This window comes from Rhinoderma darwinii, chromosome 4 (assembly GCF_050947455.1).
Source record: "Rhinoderma darwinii isolate aRhiDar2 chromosome 4, aRhiDar2.hap1, whole genome shotgun sequence".
Taxonomy (NCBI): domain Eukaryota; kingdom Metazoa; phylum Chordata; class Amphibia; order Anura; family Rhinodermatidae; genus Rhinoderma; species Rhinoderma darwinii.
In genome coordinates, this window is record NC_134690.1 from 81,280,492 (window position 1) to 81,301,476 (window position 20,985).

Below are 20,985 nucleotides of genomic sequence, written 5' to 3' on the forward strand. Positions count from 1 at the left end.
CTTCATACCTCTCCTTATGGACTGACAGACACAAATACACAAGTAGTATGGGAAACATGCAATTCTTTTTTTGCTTTGAAACTACTTGTTAATTTCCTTTTAGATATCTACCACACAAGGTTACGGTCTAAGCAGCATCATCGGGCTTTTGCTAAGGCAGCACTGGAAGTTGAAAGCCCACTGATGATTAAAGTAGCCGTCCTCTTGTAAGGGGTTGTGGGTTCCAAATTAAAATAATTTTCTGTCCCGACAGGTGCCAGGTTATTAGGCTTCAGTAAATGGCTATACAAACAGATCTTTATTTTGGTCCAAAACCTCTGTTACCTAGTAATTGATCATCTTCTTTTTTTTTTTTTTTTAAATACAATTGATTTTAGGTTCAAAATTCAGATTGATTTCAGAATATATCTCTTTATAGCAGCTGGAGCTCAGTTTTTCAGAGCTCCATATCCCCTGCATAGACTTTTAAAGATAACATGCTTACTGCCTGCAACCCGCCACTAAAGGGGGCATGTCCGTTTACTGCATACTGTGTTATAGAGTTGAATGTATAGCTATATGCTCCTCAGCCCCCTCTAGTGGTGGCTGCACCAAGTAATATCATAGATGCTAAAGTCGTTACATAAAAGTTGTCGCTAGGTACTTGTCGTAGACCTACCCATCTGCTCAATGTATTCAAACTAGTGGCACTGGATTTATCCGCCTCCATTTCATCCAGCTTGGTATAGTTAGGCTAGTTGGTTTATTATTGATGAAATGACTACTATTAGCCATAGTTTAGGCAGTCTGCCTCTTTTTTTATGCATACTAATGTATCTGTATTGGTTGTATCTGGAACAGCTGCCTTTGGAACAGCCTCACTAAGCATGCCCGCTGGGTTCGGGACATCGGCATCGTACAGTCTTCCTACCAGCTTCAGTGGCACTTTTCATCAGCCTGCATTCCCCTCTCAGACGGCCTTCCCCTCTCAGACGGCCTTCCCCCCTCAGACGGCCTTCCCCCAACAGACTGCTTTCTCACAGCAGCCTAATGGTAATATACAAGGTATGGTATGAGCACCAGCTAAGACTTCTAGTTATAACATGTTCAAAATAGGTCTTTCTCTGCAATTTAAAATATTGGGCATTGCCAGAGCGCACATTTCTGTTGACATCAACGACATATTATTGTTGACATCAATATCCCTGTTTTTATTTTTTGTTTTCTTTTTAGGAGCTGGTTTTGCTGTGTTTGGTCCCGCAAAGTCAGTGGTTACTCCATTTGGGCAGGTTTCAGCTCCTGCAGTCTCTAGTAATCCTTTCATGGTGAGTAATTGCATCAGTGGGCACAGAAGTAATGTATTGCCCACTTGAAACCATATGTGATCTTGGAGCGTACTGTCAGTGATCTTCTTGATATTCACCTCAGTGTGTAAATTTAAGTTTCTAATCTGAGAAAAAAAAAAAGTGCTCAATACTGTTTAATACTCACTCACTTACAGGCTGCATGTGCTATTCATTTCAGTATGGGGTAAAGTAGGAGGAAACTTGAATTACTTCAGCCCTTTACTTTCTCTTTGAAAGAGCGAGACATGTTTATAAAATAATTTGAATATATTAACCAAACAGGGCATTACAGGCCGTCTGTAGAGGGAATTTGCCAGCTAATAAAGCCCTGTGATCACAGCATGGGCACTGAATCAAGCAGGCAGTCTCTTCCTTCAAAGTGTTTGGGGGGGGGGGGGGTTTAATGCGAGCTCGCAGGCTGGCAGAAAGTGACAGATTGTGCTGCATCTCCGCTAGAACTTTTACTTCGCGGACTGATGACTTTCTGTTCGTGAATTAGGCAGAAGAGGTCTGTAGCACAAACCGCTGAGCTTTAAAGAAGGAGGCTTCACGCAGTGCACATGAAGATCTAAGAGCACTGTAAAGTCTTTACTGGAGCTACACTTTAATAGCCCTTAGGCCTGATGCAAACGGTCGTGCCCATAATCACGGTCTGAAATTACGGGCAAGGCTGGTGTCCGAGGACAGCCATCCACATTTATGGCCGGTGCTCCCATACAAAGTATGGGAGCACGGTCTGTAAAAAGCAAAAGATAAGACATGTCCTATCTTTTGCGGAGGCTTTCTACGGTCCGGACACCTTCCTGCAAATATACAGGAAGGTGTCCGTGGTCAATAGAAGTGAATTGGTCCGTAATTGCAGTCAAATTCTCCGGTCGCCTGCCTGGGGCCTCACAGTTAGTGGTGTTTGATTGTGAACCCTTCACTGAAGATGCTTCCGTTCCAAGTACAATGAAGCGGTTCGGAAGTATGTTATTGCCTGTTCTTTCAAATGTACATATTATAGTATATTATTTTATGATATTTGATCCTCAATTGTGTATATCTGCTGTCCTTGCTGTTTTCTTAGTTCTTTGCTGACTGTCATGTCAAGCAGCACATTTTAATGTGCCACAAGTGAGCTTAACCTTGCTGCAGGCATGGAGGTACCGGTAGATATAATCAGTGCCCATCATCTTGGTCATGCTGCGGTTTTGTCGTTTCCCTTTATTAATTCAGTGTACCCTTACATAAAATGTAGCTTAATGAACTCTCCAATGGGGAAACTTTCCTAACCCTATACAGCAAATAGAATATCTTCATCTAACGCTCATAAGTTCGGGCTACCAGAGTGCTTGAATGAGTCCATTAAAGGTATATCCGAGTTCACCGAGTGCTATGAAGCATTTCCATAGAGCTTTATTAGTGGCTTTGTAAGGTGTTCCATGATCCCAAGTGCAAACATTCAGTATTGTTGTTTCTGGTTTTGTGAAGCCCTGGTTTTATATTTTTCTTTCCTTTTTTTTTTTTGCAGGCTGGGGGACCCTCGGGACAGTTTCCAGGTGGAAATTCATCGACAAATCCTTTCTTATAGCCTTAGAATAACACAGGAGCTTACCAGGCATCACCGTACATGTACTGCCTCTTGCACTGTTTGTCTTGTTTAACCAGCGTAAGCTTTAAACACAGGGAGTTCTTTCAGAGCCTGCAATTATAATTTTTTTGTATTTAAACAAAAAAAAAAAAAAGGAAAAAAAAAATGAAGAAAAACAAGGTAATATGTGCAATTGGGAAGCCTTTTCTTTTTCATTCAATCCGTTGGCCACCTAGAGGATAGCGATCAAGTCCTTGGGCAGCCAAGGGGGTTAGTTGAAGGCGTATCATGTATAATAAATTTGGTAAGTTATTGCAGATTCCATATTCATTAAGCTGCAATACTGTATATATATATTTTTTTTCTTAGGGACTAGGTAATTATTCATATCAGTATTTCTAACTCCTAACACTTTATGCTATGTGAAAGGGCAAACAAGTGGGGCTACGAGTCCATCGTGTAACTGTAAAAGACAATAATCTTCGCAATCTGGCTCGAAGGGATGTGGGCGTTCAATGTTAAATGATGACGTAAATATATATAAATTTTATTCACTAAAAATGGAAAGAAACAACCCCACAAACTTTTATTTTACCCAATAAAGCTATCCATTTCTATACGCCTAAAATCTCCATACCAAGGACTTATTTCTGCATAATAAAGCTAATAATGTTTTGCTACAGTTTGCAGGTGAAAAAATATTAAAATATTAGAAAAATAGCAATTGTGTGATTTATTTATTATTTCTGGTAGCGTATTACTACACTTGTGTGCAGGTGGAATTAGCAGAGTTTCATATGCAAAAAATGTCGTTATTCAATGTGGAGCCGTAGGATTCCCCAGAAGCCCCTTATAGAATACAGCCAATGTATATAAAGTGTTGTTTTAATATGTTGTAAGTTAGGCCTGTGGTATACCAAACATATATTGGCTTGGTATGGAGAAAAAAAAAAGTTTTGGGGGAAATATATCAACTAATTGATACCAGTTTTCTGGCGTAAAAAAGTGGCACACACCATTTGTGACTTTTTACTTTTCTCGCCACTTTCCAAAAGGGGCGAGTCTTTAACCGAAGTGGGCACGGCATAGACTGGAAAGGATTTATCATAATTTACAGAGGAAACTGGCATCGGTTATGCCGCAAATCTATGCATGGTCTTAGCATGCGTAGATTTGGATTTCTGTCACACAGAGCCAAAGATGCGCCAAATATATTAAGAAGTGTACACCTCTTAATATATTTGGGGCACTTTCCACCAACGTAAATTAGTTTGACTGGCGCTTGACACAATGTAATTTCTCATTTTGTTTCCCCGTGGTTTTTAGTATCTGTTTTTTTTTAATATGTGCTTAAAAGAAAATTTACAGTGAATACACCGGTGTAAACAAATCCTTCGGCCAGGATCACACACACAGTTTTGATGCAGTTTTTGGCTGTTTCTTTGTGCAAAACACAGAAGTGGACACACATGAAAGGGGACGCATCAGTATTTTCTTATCTTTACTTCCTCTTGAATCCACTTCTGGTTTTGGCTCAAAAAAACGGTGCCAAAAACGGCATCAATACGGTGTGTGTGATCCTTGCATTAACCCCTTCAGGACTGAGCCTGTTTTGGCCTTGAGGACGAAGCAGATTTTTTTTCAAATCCGACATATCCCTTTATGTGGTAATAACTTGGGAATGCTTTTATGTATCCAAGCGATTCTAAGATTGTATTCTCGTGACATATTGTACTTTGTTAGTAAAAAAAATTTGGTCGATAAATTCAATAGTTGTGTGAATTAGCAAAAATTTGGCTTTTTCGAAATTTAAATGTATCTGCATGTAAGACAGATAGTAATACCACGCAAAATAGTCACTATTTCATATATCCCATATGTGTACTTTAGATTGGCATTGTTTTTTGAAAATACTTTTATTTTTCTAGGACGTTACAAGGCTCAGAACTGTCGCAGCAATTTCTCATATTTTCAAGAAAATTTCAAAAGGCTATTTTTTCAGGGACCAGTTCAGATCTGAAGCGGCCTTGAGGGCCTTATGTATTAAAAAGTCCCCAGAAATCACCCCATTTTGAAAACTGCACCCCCCCCCCCCCAAAGTATCCAAAACCGCATTCAGAAAGTGTTTTAACCCTTTAGGCGTTTCTCAGGAATTAAAGCAAAGTAGAGGTGAAATGTACAAATTTCATTTATTTTTTTTTGCCAAAATACATTTAATTTTCGCAGAAGTTTTTACCCGAGAAATGCAACTCCATATTTATTGCTCAGATTCTGCAGTTTTTAGGAATATCCCACACGTGGCCCTAGTGTGCAACTGGACTGATAAACAGGCCTTAGAAGCAAACCTAGTGGATTTTGGGGCCTCCTTTTTATTTATTTTTTGGAATATATTTTAGGCACCATCTCAGGTTTGAAGAGGTCTTGTGGTGCCAAAACAGTAAACCACCCCCCCCCCCCAAACTTTGGAAACTGCACCCTAAAGGAAGTTATTTAGGGGTATAGTTAGCATTCTGACCCCACAGTTTTTTGCTAAATGTATTTGAATTAGTATGTGAAGATGAAAATCTACTTTTTTTTTCTGAAAAAACGTTGACATTTTAAAAAGGAGAAAAAGAACCCCAACATTTGTAAATCAATTTCTCCCGATTACAGCAATACGCCATATGTGGTAATAAACTGCTGTTTGGACACAAGGTTTGGACACATAGAAGGGAAGAAGCGCCATTTGGCTTTTGGAAATTTAGCTGAAATGGTTCTTGGGTGCCATGTCACATTTGCAAAGCCCTTGAGGGACCAAAACAGTGGAAACACCCCAAAAGTGACACCTTTTTGGAAACTACACTTAAGGAATCAATCTGGGTGTATAGTGAGCATTTGGACCCCACAGGTCTTTTTCAAAATTTATTAGAATTAGGTTGTGAAAATGAACATCAAAATTATTTACACTAAAATGTTGACTTTTTTTCATTTTCACAAACAACAAAGGTCGGAGAAAGCACCCCAACATTTGTAAAGCAATTTCTCCCAAGTACGGCAATACCCCACATGTGGTCATAAATGTTTTTTTTATTAGAAATTAACGCTTTCTGGACTGATTTATTTTTTTTCTTTTTAGTTTTTCCCTCCCCGCTTTCCAAGAGCCATAACTTTTTTTTATTTTTCCGTCAGTGTGAGGGCTTATTTGTTGTGGGAGGAGTTGTAGTTTCAAGGAACAAAGTTAGAGGTCCAGCACACGATATATGAAAAAATACAAAACTGTTTATTTGAGTCAAAATTAAAACAAGAAAATAAAAAATCCCATAGCTAACAAGCTATGATTAAGAACTGAAAAGTTCGAAACGCGTAGGCGTTCTCCCCCCGGGATTTTGTAATTTCTTGTTTTAATTTGGACTCAAACAGTTGTATTTTTTCATATCATATCGTGTTCTGGACCTCTAACTTTGTTCCTTGCATTTCTACCTACTGATGTAGCTCTCTTGCCCGTGCACCGATTAATCATGGAATGTGGCGTCCTTACTTCAAATGAGTGGTGAGCGGACCAATTTTTCTTGTATATTTTCTACTTGGAGTTGTAGTTTCTATTGACACCATCTAATGTACTGGGAAACTGAAAATAAAATCTATTGCAGGCAGAAATTGGGAAAAACTGCAATTCCTCCATTTTTTGGGGGGCCTTTTTTTTATTTTTTTTAATGCTTTCACCGTAAAGTAAGAACGACAACTTAATTTTTTTTTCTGCGACTCAATACAATTACGGTGATACCAAATTTATATAGTTTTTTTTATTTTACTACTTTTACGTAACTTTTTTATTTTTTGGTCGATTGAGAGGTGTGAGGGCTTATATTTTGCGGGACGAGCTGTAGTTTTTTTTGGTCCAATTTTTTGGTTCATACAATTTTTTGAGCACTTTTTGTTACATTTATTTTAGAGCTAAGGTGACCAAAAACAGCGATTTTGGCGTTTTAAATTCATTATTTGAATAATTGTATAGTGTAATAGCTCGGACCTTTACGGACGCAGCTATACCAATTTTGTGTATTTTTTTTTTTTTTTTTTTTTTTTTTTTACATTTAGAGAAAAGATGGGAAAAGGGGTGTTTTTTGTACTTTAAATATTTACATTTTTTCACTAATAGCCGTATTTACTTTTTATTTATATATATATATATATATATATATATATATATATATATACTGTAGCTAGTACCTGCTTAGGCCCCATGCACACGAATGTTAAAAACGGCCGTAATTACGTGCCCATAGACTTCTATTGGCCACGGGTACCTTCTCGTTTGCTTACGGGAAGATTCCTGGGCCGTTGAAAAATATAGAACATGTCCTATTTCAGGCCGTAATTACGGCACGGGCAGGCCCATAGAAGTCTATGGGGCTCCCTTAATTACGGGTGGCTACGTGTGTGCATCCGTAATTACGGGAGCGTTGCTACGCATGGTACTCGCTGTCCAGCGGTAGTCACTGTCCAGGGTGCTGAAAGAGTTAAACGATCAGTGCTGGATAGAGCATAGGGGCTGCACTGATCGGCAGTAACTCTTTCAGCACCCTAGACAGTGACTACCGCTGGACAGTGAGTACCATGCACGGCGCTCACAATATACATTTCTAATGTTTCCTTCAAAAACCTGCAACAAAAAAAAGTTCATACTTACCCAGAACTCCCTGCTTCTTCCTCCAGTCCGGCCTCCTGGGATAACGTTTCATCCCATTTGACCGCTGCAGCCAATCACAGGCTGCAGCGGTCACATGGACTGTCGCGTCATCCAGGGAGGTCAGACTGGATGTCAAAAGAGTGATGCGTCACCAAGACAACGGCCAGGGTACGTATGAACTGCTTTTTCTTACTATCGCTGCGTTCCGCTGCGGAAACTGCCCGAAAGGGTTTCCCCTTCTCTCTATCCAGCACTGATAGAGAGAAGAGGCTGCCGATCAGAGCTGGATAGAGAGAAGAGGCTGCCGATCAGAGTTGGATAGAGAGCAGAGGCTGCCGATCAGTGTTGGATAGACAGAAGTGGCTGCCCCTTCTCTATCCAGCACTGTTCAGCAGCCTCTTCTCTCTATCAGTGCTGGATAGAGAGAAAGGGCTGCTGATTAGTGCAGTGCAATATCTCGCTCTACGTGTAAAGAGAAGCAGAGAAAACGGGTCCGTAATTACGGGTGGAATATGGGTGACTACGGACCTGTATTTACGGGCACGGGTCCTTTGTCACCCGTATTTACGCCAGTATTTACGTGGGAAAAAAATACGGTCGTGTGCATGGGGACTTAGGTAGGGAGTTACTGTAAACTTACTGTAGTATATTTTTTATACTACAGTTTTTTTGTTAGCATCAGTTAGTGATACCGTAGCGTTACAGGATTAGCATCAGTTAGTGACGGACGTTTAGTTTTTACTGAAGTTCGTTCACTAAGTTTTATATAGTGTAGCTTTAGGGTATGTGCACACACACTAATTACGTCCGTAATTGACGGACGTATTTCGGCCGCAAGTCCCGGACCGAACACAGTGCAGGGAGCCGGGCTCCTAGCATCATAGTTATGTACGACGCTAGGAGTCCCTGCCTCTCTGCAGGACAACTGTCCCATACTGTAATCATGTTTTCAGTACGGGACAGTAGTTCCACGGAGAGGCAGGGACTCCTATCATCGTACATAAGTATGATGCTAGGAGCCCGGCTCCCTGCACTGTGTTCGGTCCACTACTTGCGGCCGAAATACGTCCGTCAATTACGGACGTAATTAGTGTGTGTGCACATACCCTTATAGTTTTAGTCTAAATTTACTGTAGTAATTTTTCTTTTACTACAGTTTTTTTTAGCACTAATAGCGTTACAGGATTAGCGTCCGTGACAGATGTTCAGTTTGGTTTTCACTGAACTTAGTTCATCAAATTTTACATAGGTGGAGTTTTACATTTTTAGTCTAAATTTACTGCAGTATAATTTATATACTACAGTATTTTTAGCACTACAGACAGTGAGTCAGTTAGTGCCGGACATTCAGGTTTTTGTTTTTTTTACTGAAGTTTTCCACTAAATTTTACATAGCGTTTCTTTATGGTGTCTAAATTTACTGTAGTATATTTTTTAGACTACAGTAAGGGATAATTTTTTTAGTGTCCGTAAGTCAGAACTTTTTTTGCAGTTTCATATTGCCATATTTTTATTTTTTATGGAAATGTATTTAGTACATTTTATTCTCTAAATTCTTTTTATTTTGTATATCTATGAGGCCTTAGTCACACGAACGTGTTAAACGTCCATGGGACGGCTGTTGAAACAGAGGTCTGTGGGACGGCCGATGTAATTCAATGTGGCCATTTACACAGTCGTTGTTTCAACGGACCGTGTGAAAGATCTGTGGGAAAATAGGAGATGTCCTATCTTTTCACAGATCACGCATCCCTCCATAGACTCTCCATAGACTCTCAACTATGGGGGATGCGTGACATCGCGTCCCGCAGCCCTGAGCACAGATGCACCTCGGACGTGAAAAACTGAAGTTTTTCACGTCCGAGATGCGCAGCGCTGGTGTGAATCAGGCCTAAATGTGTAAAAGCACAACACATAACCTCCTGTGTAAAAATAATTTGAGTATTACACGTGTTGAAGCACTACACACCCCCCTAATAAAAATGTCCCAATCATCCCAAAGGGTCTATTCAGCAGAGGAGGCATACCGTCCTCCGACACTGATTCGGCCAGCAAGGGAAAAGAGGAATTTGCCCCATACATCTTTTTCTCTTCCTCATCATCTGGTGATGAGGAACCCCCGCAAAGGTGCCCTACATCAGCTGAGGGAACCCCCCCAAATTACTGATCTCATGTGGAACCCACCCCCTGAGAATTATCAGCCTCAGATGCCTGATTTCATGGGCAACTCAGGACTTAATTTTGAGACTGAAGGCCTCGCAGACATAGATTTTTTTCCGTGAGGAATTTGTGAATTTAATGGTGGCTCAGACTAATTTACACGCCCAGGAATTTATTGCCCAGAACACCACGTCATCATATGTTAGAGTCCTCAGGTGGACCCCCGTAGATACAGCGGATATGAGGAAATTTTTGGGCCTGGTGCTGCATATTGGTCTAGTGAAGAAGCCAAAGATTAGGCAGTACTGGAGTACGGATATTTTGTAAAACACTCCAATTTACCGTGTGGCCATGAACAGGACTCGCTTTGAAGCAATTTAAAAGTTTTTGAATTATAATAATAATGCACGGTGCCCGCCCCCTGATGACACCACATATGACTTCCTATTTAAAAACAGGCCAGTCATTGATCACTTTTGCACCATATTTCAAGAAGTGTACACCCCCGAAAAGAACATTTCAATAGACGAGTACCTTGTACATTTTAAGGGGAGGGTAAAATTCCGCCAATACCTGCCAAGCAAGGTATGGGATAAAAATGTACAAGCTGTGCGAGAGTAGCTCAAGGTACACCCACAGGTTTTGGGTTTATGAAGGGAAGGACTCCAGGATTGACCCTCCAGAATGCCCCCCCCCCCTTCCTGGGAGTTAGTGGGAAAATAGTGTGGGATTTGGTGCACCTACTGCTGGACCAGGGTAATCGACTTTACCATTATTTAAATGCCTCTCCACCAGAAATACTGCAGCATGCGGCACCGTGCGCAAAAACCAGAAAGGCCTCCTTAAGACCCTGCTTGGCCAAAGTCTCAGAAGGGGTGAGAGCAGGGCACTATGCAGCGAGAACGTGTTGTTTGTCAAGTACAAGAACAAGCGGGATGTCCTCTTGATCACAATACATGAGAACGGCAGCATCCCTTTCCCTGTACGAGGTACCAGTACAGTGATCCCCCCCCAAGTCAGATGGCATCCTGGGATATAATAAATGGGAGGGGTTGAACAGTCCGATCAAGTGCTGAAGCCGTATAATGCGGAAGACAAGGGCGTGGTACAAAAAAGTGGCCATGCACATTGTACAGATGGCATTGTATATTGCTTACGTGCTATCCCGATGTGCAGGCCGGACAGGGCCATTTCTTCAGTTTCAAGAGGTAGTTATCAAGGCACTTCTATTTGGAAACCAGGAAGGAGAGGGACCAAGCACATCTGCTGGAAGCAAGGGCGCCCGTATTGTACCAGGGCAGCACTTTCCTAGCATCGTTCCCCAAACTGCAAAGAAGGGAATGTCCCAAAAAAGGTGTAGATTGTGTTCCAAAAGGGAGATAGGAAGGGAACCACTTAGTGTGACACCTGGCCTGTGCATAAAGGAGTGTTTTAAAATGTACCGCACATCTATGAATTATTAATTTTATTATTCATGTACCATTTTTTTTTATATATACCACCTTAGTATACCCTGATGTACTCCACACAGCTTACATATGCCCCCACAATTACAAATTAAAATACCAGCAAAACCCACCGAAAAACATACTACTTATTTTGACCTCTAGCTGGAGATGCCCTAAGGGATGTAGTCTCTAAAATGGGGTCACTTTTAGGGGGTTTCTACTGTTTTGGTCCCTCAGGGACTTTGCCAATGCGGCATGGCTTCTGTAAACCAATCCAACAAGATCTGCGCGCCAAAAAATGTTACTTCCATTCTGAGCCATACCGTGTGCCCAAACAACAGTTTAGGACCACATATGGGGTATTGACGTACTCAGGAGAAATTGAGTCACAAATTTTGGGGTGCTTTTTCTCCTTTAGACCTTGTGAAAATGGAAAAATTAAAGAGGCTCTGTCACCAGATTATCAAATCCCTATCTCCTATTGAATGTGGTCGGCGCTGCAATGTAGATAAAGTGATGCTGCTGCAGATTCAACTGTACCCTCTGACGCCTGGAGCCGATGTGTCTTCTCTCTTCCGACGCCAAGGTTGAAGGACCTGTGGGTGACGTCACGCTGTGTGTCTGCAGTGAAAGAAGCTGGCTGGGAATGATGTCACCCACAGGTCCTTCAACCTTGGCGTCGGAAGAGAGAAGACACATCGGCTCCAGGTGTCAGAGGGTACAGTTGAATCTGCAGCAGCATCACCGTGTGCAGGTAAGCATAGTAAACGCCCTAGAGACGAGCATATTACTCCCTCGGACGGCTGGAGCCCATGTATCTTCTCTGTCCGACGCCAAGGTTGAAGGACTTGTGGGTGACGTCACGCTGTTTGTCTGCCGTGAAAGAAGCTGAGTGGGAACGATGGGAAGTGTATGATGCTGATTTGTCAGCGTCATACACTTCTATTCACAACGCCCAGTTGGTAAAAACGCAATACACGCCCAGTTGGTAAAACGAGAAAACACGCCCAGTTGTCCATTGAAAAGCTAATTTGCATAAATATAAAATTGCTCATAACTTGGGCAAAAATGATCGTTTTAAAAAAAAACACAAAAAAACGTTGCTATTATCTACATTGCAGCGCCGACCACATTCAATAGGAGATATGGATTTGATAATCTGGTGACAGAGCCTCTTTAAAAAATTAGGTTTTCATTTTCACAACCTACTTCCAATTAATTCTGCAAAAAACCTGTGGGGTCACTATACCCCTAGATAATTTCCTGAGCCCTGTCCTCCTGTGTCCAAACAGCCATTTAGGACCACATGTGGGTTATTGTTGTACTTGGGAGAAGTTGCTTTACAAATGTTGTGGTGCTTTTTCTCCTTTTATTCCTTGTAAAAATGAAAACATTGTAGTAACTCCATTTGGGAAACTACACCCCTTGAGGAATCATCTAGGGGTACAGTGAGAATTTTGACCCCAAAGGTTAGTTTGCTGAATTAATTAGAATTAAGCTGTGAAAATGAAACATGTAAACATTTCAACATTTTTCACTTTCATAAGGAATAAAAAAGCAAAAGCCCCCCAACATTTGTATATCAATTTCTCCGGAGTATGGTAACACCCCATTTGTGGTTATAAACTGCTGTTTACATATATGGGAGGGTTCAGAAGAAAAGGAGTGGCATTTGAGTTTTATAGATTTTGCTGGAATGGTTTGCGGACACTATGTCGCATTTGCAAAACTCCTGATGTACCGAAAAAAAAAAAGGACCCTATTTTAGAAACTACACACCTAGAGGCATTTATTAAGGGGTGTAGTGAGCATTTAGATCCCACACATGTTTTTCAGAAATTAATTCGCAGTGGATGATGCAAAATTGCAATTTTTCCACTGATCTGCCTAGTCACTGCACTATATGGTGTGCCCAGCTTGTGCCACTGGAGAATCTTATATCATAAATTGTTAAGCGTGTTCTCCCAGGTATGGTAATGCCTTACTTGTGGACGTAAACTGCTGTTTGGGCACACTGTAGGGCTAAGAAGGGAAGGAGCGCATGGATTTTGCTTGGTAGTAGTTTTATTTAAGTATTACTGGTATTTCAGGTTATAATGTGGGGGCATATGTAAGCTGTGCGGAGTAAATCAGGGCATAATAAGAGGGTATAATAATGGGGTAAATAATACAATTCTGCATAGACGTGTGGTACGATGTGAAGAAATCTGTTATGCGCAGGCCGGTGTCACACTGATAAACTGTATTCTTTCTTATCTCCCTTTTGTAACACTCTGCACCTTTTGGGGACTCTTTCTCCTTTGTAGTTTGGGAAATTTTGCTGGGAATGTCTTGCCCTGGTATAATACGGGCACCCTCGCTTCCAGCAGATGTGCTATGTCCCTTCCTAGTTCCTAAATACTAGGGCTCTGAAGGGATGTTTTTTCATTACCACATTACTAGCGCCATAACTTTTTTATTTTTCGGTTGATGGAGCTGTGTGCGGGCTTTTTTGCGAGGCAAGATGTAGATTATATTGGTACCATTTTAGGACACATATGACTTTTTGATCATATTTTATTTTTTGCAATATGACCAAAAACAAGCAAGAATAGTTTTTTGTTTTTTTCCCGCATTCACCGTGCGCCATAAATTACATGTTAACTTTATTCTGCGGGTCGATACGATTATGGCATTACCAAATTTACATTTTGCAGCTTTTGCACAATAAAATCACTTTTTAAAAAATATAATTAAAAAAATCATTTGTTCTCTGTGTCGCCATATTCTAAGACCCATAACATTTTTTACTTTTGCGTGGACAAAGCGGTCAGGGTTTTTTTTTTTTTTTTTTGCTGGACGTGTTGTCGTTTTTATTGGTACTATTTTGGAGTATATGTGACTTTTTGATCACTTTTTATTCCATTTTTTGGGAGGAGATGTGACCTAAAAACAGGGATTCTGGCGTTGTTTTTAATTTTTGTTTTTTACGGCGTTCACTGTGCGGGATAAATTACATAATCGTTTTATCGTTGGTTAATTACAGACGTGCCGATAGTTTTTTACATTTTTTCCAATAATAAAATACTTATTATGGGAAAAAATGACAATTTGGCTTCTTTTTAATTGAAACTTGTATTTGTTTTTTTACAACATTTTTATTAACTTTTTTTTAATTGTCCCACTAGGGGACTTGAAGGCTTGAAGCTCCGATCACCATTCTAATACGCTGCACTACATGCATAGTGCAGTGTATTAGAGCTTTCAGTTATTCACTGACAGCAAGCCTATGAAGAACCGCCGGAGGCAGACATATATAAGGCAGACACGAAGGCCTCCAGTTGCCATAGCAACCCAGGGATTGCGTTGCTGGGGTGCCGGTTGGTACTGATGGTCTGATAGACATTTATGACATAGCCACAGGATAGGTCATAAATGTCAGATAGATACAGGTCCCACTTATCTCTAGAACGGGGCCCCCTAAACCCTGTTCTACTGCTCTGTGTTGTAGCTGAAAAGTGTGATTTACGACCATGAATTACGGAAACAGCATAGCTCACATTCTACTCTGCTTCCGTAACTGCCATTCACTACTATGGGAGTTACGGAAACAGCGTAGCTCGGTGAGCTATGCTTTTTCCATACGTCATGGTCGGGAGTCACACTTTTCAGCTACAACACAGAGCAGTAGAACGGGGTTTAAGGGGCCCCGTTATAGAGATAGATGCAGGTCCCACCTGTGGGACCTGCATCTATCTGACATTTATGACCTATCTATCCTGTGGATATTTTGGAAGAAAACCTGGCACTCTAAAAATTCTTTGTTTTTGAAAAATAATTTTATTTGCAATCCACAGACTTAGACAATGTGACGTTTCTGTCCAAATAACAAGACCTTTTTCAAACAGTCTGTAAAATTAAAAGAGAAGTTTATTCTATTAACAACCAATAACAATAGTCATGACATCACCTTCAAAAATTTAAATTTGAGCTAATATGAAAATAATCATATCAATATAAATAAATGTTCTACATACTGCTTTATATATGATCAAACAATTAAACAAAACGACTCATATGTTATAGATATTGCGAATCATATCTTATTATACATAGGAAACGAATATGAGCAACATTCATTGGAAAAAGTGTACAAAATACTACGGAGTTGAACCCTACCTGAGCACCCTTCTATACTGAGTGCCGTGGTTTCTTCGATAATAATTACTATCCTGTGGATATGTCATAAATGTCTCTGATGGGAAACCCCTTTAAGTCCAAGTTCGTTTTTACAGTAACACTACTAGAGTGTGTGTGATGTGCGTACTCTGTTCAAGGCCAACATGGCCGCCTCATATCTTTTGCCTCGCTCGTGAGATACAACCGTGGTCCTAACCACTAAGTAGGAGTATCGGTCTGGATTTCTTGGTTTTGGTTGTTTTGCTTCGTTCTGTGCTGTGATATCAAAACATACAGGCTCCTGATAAAGAATATTCCAGCAATGACTGCAAAGTAACTTCCGTAGACCAGAAACTGAGGAAAGAAATCGATAAGAATCGGATGTAAGTTCCTGGATAGATTGTAAAACTACATGCAGCACCACATAAGAGAGATGGACTACAATTATAACTTGGGGGCGAACATGTCAACATTACATTTTAGAAAAATAAGATGATTAAGATTTGACCATGCAATAAAATATAATGAAATATGTACAATATAAATTAGTAGAACATATCTCTGTAGTTTTAGATGCATTTCTCTTCAATACTGCGCCACTCTTGTAAATGGCTTGTGTCTGGTATTGCATCTTATTCCTATTCAAGTGGACAAGGCCAAGCTGCAATACTGGACACAGTCCATGGACAAGAGTGGCGCAGTTTCGACTAATATAATGCAGTTCATTAATATGCCAATGTAAATAAGACGTAATAACCTGGGTGATGATATCCAGTCCTAGACCTCTGTTGTCCACAACAATAATGGTCAGTATGGTCTGAAGAACAAGTGCAACAAATGTATTCATCCCAAACATAAGTGCATAGCGTTCCATACTCAGGCTTACAGCAATCTGGAACCTGCAAGTCAACACATTTAGGTTACGTAGATAACGCGTTTTGTTTTTTTAAATTATCAACCTACAAGGCCTGGTTATCTGCATTATCCTACTAGTCTGTAATATTATTATGTAATGTGGGCTTCCTCATAAACACCGTAGACACTGGATAGCCTTAATGAATGAACCAACTGAATGACTGACCAGGAAAGAATGTATGAAATAGAGACTGAAGTTCAGGCAGAATGATGAAATGATCACAGGCTGACTGACACGTCACATGACAGAAAATCACTAATAAGGAATTGATAAGAATTTATGAAAGGTTAAAATTACAGAATTTATAACGATGGACAGAATGAACAGGTAAAAAGCTACATCTAAGAAGTAACAAACAAGGGGGAAGATTTTCTAAAACTCTGCAAAGAAAAAGGCCATAGCAACCAATCGGCTTCAGTTTCTTATTTCTCAGAGGCCCATTTGAAAATGAAAGAAGCCATTTGATTGGTTACTATGAGCAATTACTCCACTTTTCCTTTGCACAAGTTCTGATAAATCTCCCCCAATGATTTTAGGATTCAAGCACTGAGATTCCTGTGTCCCAGGCAGTAACTCTTCTCATTGAGCCATCAGGGATGTTGGACATCTCCACATCTGAATCTGTTGCTTAGCTACTCTTGATTCATTGCCTGATTGATCTCACCATTTTGGCTTCCCATATAAGCGTGGACCTTGCACTTCCTCATTGTCAGGCTATTGAGCCTCCTGTCTATAGTCCTGTTACTTGTTGCCTCTCTACAACATGTTGCCGCTTAAATGTGTGCCAAACTTGGATTGTTTCCTGACCACATCTCTGCCTCATTCTAGAACAGTGGTTCCCAACCATAGTGCCATGAGAACCGTCCAGGGGTGCCGCAACACTCCACTCATCCACTGCCATAAAAAAAACAAAAAAAGTTTTGCTTGTAGCAGACGTGACGCAAGCACGCACGTCTGCTACAAGCTCCACCCCCGACGCTTATTCATCTATGCTTGTAGCAGACGTGACGCACGCATGCACGCACGTACGTCTACTACAAGTATCGCCCACCACTTTCCGCCAGAAGAGCCTGATGGAGGGAGAGGAGCCATTAAAGATGCGGTCCTGGGGAGCATAATATTTATTCCTTCTCCAGGAGTAAGCGCACTTTTGTGCCGTTACAATCACATCTCTATGATGTGATTGTAGCAGCATTATAGTGTGCTAACTTCTGTCTGTGATGGTCACTTTACTGGGGGGTTGATGACCATTTTACTGTGAGTGGGGGGGCTGATGGTCATTTTACTGTAAGTGGGGGCTGATGGTCATCAAGCGGTTGTTTGGAGTGCTTTTTTTGGCTGCGTTTTTTGCTTTAGTCCAACGGTTTAAAAAAAAACAAAAAAAAAAATAAAAACACGAAAAGAAACATCAAACAATGCTATCAATTCCAAATCTTCCTCAAAAATTCTGAGGCAGATTTTTTCTGCTTGATAAAAAAACGCTGTGTGAACATACCCTGAGAATGGAGTGCTTGTAGCCAATTTTTGTCTTTTTGTAAACAATTTTTGGTAGGGGTGCCCTGAGGAAAACATTTTTTTCCAGGGGTGCCTCGAGCCTGAAAAGGTTGGGAAACTCTGCTCTGGACCTTGACAGAATAGTCTGGACCAATATGGAGCCTGCTGGAAAATGTTGAGGCAATAAATTGGCGAACTACAAGGAATCCACACCACTTATCCAAGAAAAAGAATTCTCAGCTGCAAAAGTCTAGTGCAAAATCAACGAGATTATTGAATTGCAAAAAACGCTTCTGGATGAGCATGGCTCTGCCGCAGAATCGAGTTCACACATGTCATTACCATCAAAGTTCTGTGGTGACCGTCGCCATTACCGAGATTTAATGCCGTATATATTTTAAATGCAACCTGCTCAATTTACCAGTGAGATGAAAAAGATATTGTTTATAATCAGTCTTCTATCATGAAGTTTTAGCATGGGCCTCTCCTTATGTAGAAAAGGATAGTAATCTGAATGTTTAGGATGACTTCATTATCATTGCTATGAATCAAGTTTTTGTGCCACAGTTGAAGTTAAATTCCATAATCTGCAGCAAGGAAAACACTCTTGCTGAATACACGTACAAATTTTGTACATATGGAAGCTAGTGGCCAAAAGAGCCAATTATGGTGAAGGCCTTCAGAGCAAGTGAAGGATAAACTTTCCAGAGTTGAAGCCCCAGATGAGTTGGAGGACATATTAATTGTGCGTTCGAATTGATCAGACACTTCAGGCGTTTAGAAATAATCCTGTTTAGGCCTCATGCACACGGCCGTGGGAGCACGGCCCGTAAAAAATGAAAAGTAGGACATGCTCCATAATTCAGCGATACGGAAAGGTGTCCGTGGCCAATAGAACTGGGCGAGTCCGCAATTATGGAGTCTTTTTACGGTCGTGTGCATGGGGCCTTACTCCTTTGGTTAATCAACACTGAAGACCAAACAAAATGCTGAATATACTAGTCCTTCTCAATGAACTAGAATATCATCAAAAAGTTAATTTATTTCAGTAATTACATTCAAAAAGTGAAACTCATATATTATATAGATTCATTACACACAGAGTGATCTATTTCCAGCATTTTTTTCTTTTAATGTTGATGATTATGGCGAACAGTTAATGAAAACCCAAAATTTAGTGTCTCAGAAAATTAGAATATTGGGTAAAAGTTGAAGATTGTAGACTCATGGTGTCACACTCTAATCAGCTAATCAACACAAAACACATGAAAAGGTTTCCTAAGCCTTTAAAAGGATTGGTCTGTTGCTCAGTGGTCCAAAGTCCTGTTTTCAGATGAAAGTAAATTTTGCATTTCATTTGGAAATCAAGGTCCCAGAGTCTGGAGGAAGAGTGGAGAGGCACTCAGTCCAAGTTGCTTGCGGTCCAGTGTGAAGTTTCCACAGTCCGTGATGGTTTGGGGAGCCATGTCATCTGCTGGTGTTGGTCCACTGTGTTATATCTAGTCCAGAGTCCACGCAGCCGTCTACCAGGAAATTTTAGAGCACATGTGCTTCTCTCTTCTGACAAGCTTTATTGAGATGCTGATTTAATTTTCCAGCAGGACTTGGCAGCTGCCCACACTGACAAAAGTACCAATACCTGGTTTAATAAACACAGTATCACTGCGCTTGATTGGCCAGCAAACTCGCTTGACCTAAACACCATAGAGAATCTATGGGGTATCGTCAAGAGGAAGATGAGAGACACCAGACCAAGCAATGCAGAAGAGCTGAAGGCTGCTATCAAAGCAACCTGGGTGTCACGTTGGCTATGTGGACCCACTGGGCCGTACCGCCTTAACGGTATGGCAGCTGGCCAACAGGACACAGGTCACAGCCTATAGTTCGTATAGTGTACCTGTGGTAACTCAGACAGTAGCAAGACAAGCTCGGCTGGGACTAGGCAGCAGGCCGGCGCCAGGCATGGCGCAGCAGGACAGGCGCGGTACACAGCACAGCACGACTTCAGCTCAACACGGCACTTGACCAGGATAGCACGGGATACAGGTAGCAGGAACGGGGAACACTGGGAAATTGAAAACACTTAGGAGATATTTGCATAGACATACTAGGATAACGCCAACAAGGCACAGGCATTGGAGGGAGTGGCACAGCCCTTCTTATAGTCCAGGGTGCTCTGGGAGCAATCAGCTCAATCTCCCACCTGTGTGCGACCTGGAACCTTGTCTGGACTGAGCTCATGAGCGCACCCTGGTGGTCACTGTGGAACAGGACGGCCGCATGTGCAGACATCTCTGGAGAGAAGGGCGTCGACCGGATGGAAGGAGTTCGTGGTCAGCGACCAAGGACGTTACACTGGGCTTCCATAACACCTTAGCAGTACCACAGGCTGATCGCCTCCATGCAACGACGCATTGATGCAGTAATTCATGAAAAAGGAGCCACGACCAAGTATTGGGCGCATATACTGTACATACTTATCAGTAGGCCAACATTTCGGTATTAAAAATCATTTTTGAAATTGGGCTTATTTAATATTCAAATTTTTTGAGAAACCAAATTTTGGGTTTTTATTAACTGTTATTCATAATCATCAACATTAAAAGAAAAAAATGCTGGAAATAGATCACTCTGCGTGAAATGAATCTATATAATATGAGTTTCACTTTTTGAATTGAATAACAGAAATAAATTAATTTTTTGATGATATTCTAATTCATTGAGAAGGACTAGTATATCTGAATTGATGTTATTCGAAAAAAGATAACTACCACAGAAAAAGATGACATGCACAAAATTTTTGCCTTTATTCTGGGATTCAGGGCACTGTTTATTGCCAAAAATAGAATCCGTAGGACAATAGCTGTCACTGATGTAAAATAGTAGATTAAACTGGAGACATTTTATCTGTTAGATTCAAAAATACATTTAATTTCTCCTCTGGCACAGGATGAAGACGAGTTGTTGGTGCCAATATACACATTTGCACCAAAATGTGAGATTTCTTGCTCTACTATGCTTGACTCAGGGACTTATTGGATCACTTCGTAATAGCCTACCTGGATGATGTCATAATATTTTAGACAATCTTGAGAAGCATCACAAATATGTCTGCAGCGTACTACAACGACCTTGTCACATTGGGTACGTGGACCCACTGGGCCGTACTGCCTTGACGGTATGGCAGCTGGCCAACAGGACACAGGACAAAGTCTATAGTTCAATAGGTGTACCTGTGGTAA

The 20,985-nt window shown here is 40.9% G+C and overlaps 2 protein-coding genes across 5 annotated transcripts in view; one reads left to right on the plus strand and one right to left on the minus strand.

The window, feature by feature from the left end:
• AGFG1 (ArfGAP with FG repeats 1) overlaps window positions 1-3,618 on the plus strand; it is a 68,412-nt gene extending 64,794 nt beyond the window's left edge. For all 4 annotated transcript variants that reach the window (XM_075861275.1, XM_075861273.1, XM_075861274.1 and 1 more), the window contains 3 exons: window positions 841-1,044; window positions 1,213-1,304; window positions 2,839-3,618. In XM_075861275.1, coding sequence (XP_075717390.1) covers window positions 841-1,044; window positions 1,213-1,304; window positions 2,839-2,898 — 356 coding nt within the window. In that variant the 3' untranslated portion in view covers window positions 2,899-3,618. The remainder of the gene's footprint in view (window positions 1-840; window positions 1,045-1,212; window positions 1,305-2,838) is intronic.
• Window positions 3,619-15,275: 11,657 nt separating this feature from the next.
• Window positions 15,276-20,985, minus strand: part of SLC19A3 (solute carrier family 19 member 3) — a 33,369-nt gene continuing 27,659 nt past the window's right edge. Inside the window, exons 4-5 of the mRNA XM_075863923.1 lie at window positions 16,091-16,232; window positions 15,276-15,687 (exon numbers count right to left, since the gene is read on the minus strand). Of these exons, the coding sequence (XP_075720038.1) occupies window positions 15,553-15,687; window positions 16,091-16,232 (277 nt within the window). The 3' untranslated portion in view covers window positions 15,276-15,552. The remainder of the gene's footprint in view (window positions 15,688-16,090; window positions 16,233-20,985) is intronic.